Below are 5705 nucleotides of genomic sequence, written 5' to 3'. Positions count from 1 at the left end.
TAGTAGTTTTTTTATAATTTTTAAATGATTGAACAATTTTTTTTTAAAATTATAAATGTTACAATACAAGCTTAAATTTAAATTTAAATATATCCAGTGTGAAACGATTTCTATATAAAAATGATATGTATCTTTATGCATAGGTATATTAGTATTCAAATGATTAATACGTCTTATTAATTAAAGTTAAGTTAGGTTAACATTATTTGTTAACTTAATTTTAACTTAATAAATTTATGTTTTAAATATGTCAATTAACTTAACTTTCAACTTTATTGAAAAAAATATTACTCAACTTAACTTATAACGAGTTAAAAAAATATCATTAAGTTGCCCAGCCTTGTTATTTTTATCATTTTACATCTTGTCAAATGTAGGTATTATAGCAGTGCCTATTACCTAGTATACGTGTCTAATAATATTTCATTATTTATAATGTCACTATTGTATTAACAAATTTTTTTTATAATTATTTTAAATTCAAATTTAGACGAAATTAGTAATTACAATAAACCACACACACACACACACACACACACACGCACACACACACACACACACACACACACACACCAAGATACGGACTACGACCGCCGAGAAACCACACGGTCTATACGTAGTGAATGGTTTAATATTAGTGTTATAATAACATTAATTAATTCTAACATTATAAAAAAGGACTATGTTTCTGTAATCATCTGTATACACGGTGGCGACCGTCCACAACAAACGTACGAGTTACGTCGGTTCGCAACTATCAGCGAGTGCCACCAATCACAGAGCACCAAAGTTTGAACGTTCCGGCGCTCATTGTGTATTATCTGTAGTCTGTATGGCGTACCTATATGCACTTTAATAACTAATATGTTTTCGAAACATAAATTGTATGTGTCTATGCGTGAAAGCGGTCAAACTTAAATATAATAGACTATTGACTTAAATTTGGTACAAGTACAATCCTATAACAGCTATATCATTGCGTATTTGGTAAACAAGTAGTTATATTAAAATAATGCAAAATATAATACTATAATAGTATAATCTAGTATCGTGTTTACCATTTATATAGTTATCGATAATCAATATATGATAAAGTAGGTAACGGAAATACTGCATATTCGATTACCTCTATACATATCTTACAAGGAATTTTAATAAACATGTTTGGTTTTCATTTTTTAGAATTTAAGATTGATGATAAATAATAATTATTTTAATTTTAAAGAATTTAGATTAAACTAAAAAGTATTTAGCAATAGCCAATATTGCAATTGTGCAATACCTACGACATTATAAATACTCTAAATATGCGTGCGTATGTGTAAAGTGTAAACAGTAAACACTGTCAATTATATGGATACGCCCCGGTATTTTTCTCTCAAAATATAAAAAATACTTGCTATACTGCTATTCAAAAATATTATATTGTGGTACACAATAAATAAACTACTGAAAAACAGTCGAATTTCGTACATTATTTTATTGCCGAGTGACGACATTCGCCGTAGGTATATATAAATTAATACCTATAATTGACGGCTACGAGTACTAGATAAACACTTTAATAATCTCAACTATACATATAGAAATGTTTCGTTTACTGTAACGTTTTGTACACCTTAACGTAACGAATGATTATAATTATTGGTAGATACCAAAATGTAAAGGTATATTTTGTATCTTAATTTGATATGTAATATACACTATTGAAAAGTTATTTATTCAAAGAAAACAAATACTACCTATTAGGGATTGAATCGGGAAAAATATAAGAGGGGTTATCACTATATTATTTTTATATACAAAAGAAAAAAATGTTTGTATATGTCTTTTATGCATTCCTAAACCGTTCATCCAATTACTATGAAATTTGGTACAGAGGTAAATTAGACTTTGGGAAAGAAGGTGAGTTACATTTTGTCTTGAAAAAGGTAAATAAGTGATCCAACCAGAGGAAACAGTATATTGAGTTCAAACCACAGTCTCGGTGGACCAATTTGTTTGCATTTTTTTGATAATCAGTGATCTCCCGCAGCGGTAGCAATACCTGATAGTATACAGCTCACATAATCACAAAAATCTAGCGATATCAACGCATTGCTGTGTCCAGCTATAGTATATTATACATATTATATTTTAAATTATATATTAAAAAGTTCTTAACCAGATAACATTTCAAAAATGTTCTTACGTAAATAATTCATAACTGTTAGAAAATATATAAAGAATAATATGCAAAAAATGTTATGAAAATAATATTATTTTAAGGTGCTTTTTTTAATATTGATAAAATATTTAAGATCATTATCAGAGTAATGTTGTACACTCAACAAAGCTGTAACATTGAGAAATAATTCTGTGTATAATATTCGTAATATAACTCTTTATTTATAATACAATAGCATTATATTATAAATATTATAAATATAAAATCCTGTTATAATGTTATTATAATAATATCAATGTTACTAAATAACTGTCTGGGTGATAGTTGTTTTATTAATATGCGGATAATTATTTTTTTGGTATGTACTCGTGAAATGATGTAATAAAAATGTATATTTTATTATTAATTAGTTAATTTCATTGATAAATAATAATATGTAAGTACTATAATATTATACTACATTATTAATTTTGTATAAATGACGAAAAATATATTGTAAATTCATTAGTATGTCAGAGAAAACTAAAATTATTTTTTAAATAGTTGGAATTGTGACGGACAGTCTAGACGGTGAACTGTACCATAATGATTTGGATGCGGATAAAACTCCAATTGAATATGTTGATCCGGGTTGCAGGCCAGTTATCTGTAAAATAATTAAATAAATTATTTACTCAGGTGTTAATTTAGGCAATGAAAACTACAAAGAACAAAGTTGTACATATCTATTTTTTTTTAAATACCTACGATGCATATATATATATATATATTGTTTAGACGACGACGTCGTCACTAACTGTAATCACGGTTTGATAGTGCTTCCGAGTTCCGATAGTCGCCGTAAAACATCTCTCGCTCGCAACTCTCTGTACCGCGTAGTGTGTGCCGCGAACGACGGACGCGACCAAGTCCGCGATCACAAACACTACCGCGATCGAATACCGAATATACCGAATACCGACCTAATAGTAGATCCGTTTTTTTACCGTGGCACCGAGTACTAGATTTTTGTGTAGTGCGTTACCGACACCGTCACCCCTGGAACCCCCTGTAACCCCCTGGAACACTTCACCGTCTTGTTCAACAACCCCGTTCAGCGTCCAAAACCAGCAGGCGCCACCACGGTTTTTATACACCAATTGTTTTTATACATATATATATTTTCCTATGTTTGTTTTGTCTTATTAGTTTTAGCATCAATTTTGTGTTAGATATTTATTATTATTTCCACTTGCTGGCCAGCACTATTTTTGTGCCCCCATACCATTTACGTTACTGATTTGTTAATAGTAGTTCGTAGATTCATATCACGGCAAACTTAAGTACTGGTAGTTATTTTATTTCGTTAAAACCTATAGAGAACATTTATACAGTCCACTTATACCAAACACCCAAACATATATCCTAAAAATAGAAGTAGGTACCATAAGTATAACTACATACAATTTGGTATTGTAGAATTGTAGTCCACCTACCAAATCTGTATATATATATATATAGGTACGGTGTACGACAGCATAATGGTGACCGTCAACGACAATCGTGATTTAATGCAAACATTCTACTTCGATGAACCTAAAGGTACCGGAAAAATTTAAATTGACGTGTCTATCATCGACAGATCATGCTCTCGAATTTTGGACTGCGTATGGAACAATGACCGACGAGTCTACATCGACCATCACCATTCAGTCTCAGCGAGTGCACAAGATACGCAAAGCGTTACTCAAACACGAATTTTCTGTTTTAAACATTTTTCCACTTTTTTAAACCATAACAACCACGTTCGGGTTTATTTTACTGGTATCGTCCTACACCGCCGATGACTGATTTGATAGACACTCGGACACGGGCTTTCATATTTACGTTATTCAAGATCGTAAAAGCACCGCATCCGAGCGACTGGACCGTATCCGAGCGAGCCAGAGACTACGCTGTGTAGTACCAGGCTACATATACTTTTATGGCTATTTGCAAAATACTTTATTCACATTTTGTCGTCCATCGTTGTGTCTGCAATGACCTGAACTTCTTAACTGTGCATACTGGCCATACCGGTAATACTAATTATACATTTTTATCTTTACACATTCTACTTTGGTGATTAAGTTGCACGTTAATCAATTTTTAGTTAAGGGGACTGACTTTCCGAACACTCAAACATGGTTTTGACTTAATACATTTTACCTATATAAAAGCACGGTAAATTACCGATTTTCATGGACCATGTGAGATTTCAATGTACTCAAACTCGTCTCCCAAACTCTCTCGCCAGGAAAAAGAGACCGGTAAAGCGTTGAGCCTCATCACAAATCTTTATATGTTATCATAATTTGTGTTTACCACTTATATAGGTATCAATAATTATGATAAAGTATGTAACCGAGATACTGTATATTCTATTGCCTATACATATCATAGAAGGGGGTTTAATAAAAATGTGTGTTTTTGGAGTTTTTAGAATTCAAGATGGATGAATAATAATAATTATTATGATTTTTAAGTATTTAGATTATACTTCTAAATATTAATTATATTAATAAAATTAAAACAAGTTAATAAATTGTTTAATATTACGTACCTCTTACACATAGTTATATACACGTACCTACCTAATTTCTAAAAAAGATATTTTCTTTAAAAAGATGACATGGTTAATGAAACGTTTTAAAACATTATATTATTCTATTTAATAATCAAACCACATCAGCCAACCACAACCCTTATCACCAAATTACATTCTTTATCGCTTCCTTAAATTTTCTAGTTTTAACCGAAATTGAACGTGGTACAGGAGCGACTTGTTTAATTTAAATTACATTAGTCGAAGTCCTGAAGTTGGCAGACAATCTCAGCGAGTTACATCACCATAGCTAGTATATATCATATTATTATTTCAGAAGCAGTGTATAAATAATAAAAAATAAAATAAAATATTGAAAAACAGAGATCGATGCGGGCTGTAAGAAGTCTTCTTCTTTCAGATAAAAAAATTGTCATCAAAATCCAACAATTCTACAAAGCCCGAGAGTTATTCCCGTGAAATAATTTTTTTCTATAAAATACACCCTATTACCCCCTCCCCCCTCCTAAATACGTAACGGGTAGTAGATTAGTGGAAAAGTATTATAATTGGGGTGGCATCTAATTTAATTTTTAAATTTTATAGAATTACAGAAAATTTCAAAAACTGGCACCGGGACCCTAAAAATATTATGATAAGACAAATTAATAACAAATTAATATTATTTTTAACTCGCATAAATGTGCAAATTTCAATAAAATAATTATACTTGATCTTACTACTGTAAAATATATAATCTTTGTGTAAAATACATTACCGTATGGTTATACGTAGGTAGTTCTTCATTAATCGGAATTTCTGTTGGCAGAATATTAACACAACACGTTTCCATGTTATTTGATGAAATTTCTTCCACGTTTATAATGAACATTGTCAATACACCGTTGAATATCCATGGAACATCCCACTGGAGAGCTATTGTGGTGCTACCAATTTCGGTCGTTTTTAAATTCA

The 5705-nt window shown here is 30.6% G+C and overlaps 2 protein-coding genes across 5 annotated transcripts in view; both read right to left on the bottom strand.

Annotated features, from left to right (window-relative positions):
• Positions 1-5705, bottom strand: part of LOC100572974 — a 57267-nt gene that overhangs the window by 10945 nt on the left and 40617 nt on the right. The gene's annotated exons all lie outside the window — the stretch shown is intronic.
• The window catches only part of LOC100160785, a 29268-nt gene continuing 26186 nt past the window's right edge, over positions 2624-5705 (bottom strand). The window contains exons 7-8 of one of the 2 annotated variants that reach the window (XM_029489474.1): positions 5509-5681; positions 2624-2813 (exon numbers count right to left, since the gene is read on the bottom strand). In XM_029489474.1, coding sequence (XP_029345334.1) covers positions 2703-2813; positions 5509-5681 — 284 coding nt within the window. In that variant the 3' untranslated portion in view covers positions 2624-2702. The remainder of the gene's footprint in view (positions 2814-5508; positions 5682-5705) is intronic. The other variant, XM_029489473.1, reaches the window with a different exon arrangement.

Source organism: Acyrthosiphon pisum, chromosome A2, assembly GCF_005508785.2.
Source record: "Acyrthosiphon pisum isolate AL4f chromosome A2, pea_aphid_22Mar2018_4r6ur, whole genome shotgun sequence".
In the NCBI taxonomy this organism is placed as follows: domain Eukaryota; kingdom Metazoa; phylum Arthropoda; class Insecta; order Hemiptera; family Aphididae; genus Acyrthosiphon; species Acyrthosiphon pisum.
The sequence above is the reverse complement of the archived record's forward strand: the minus strand, read 5'-3'. Positions and strand labels throughout refer to the sequence as shown.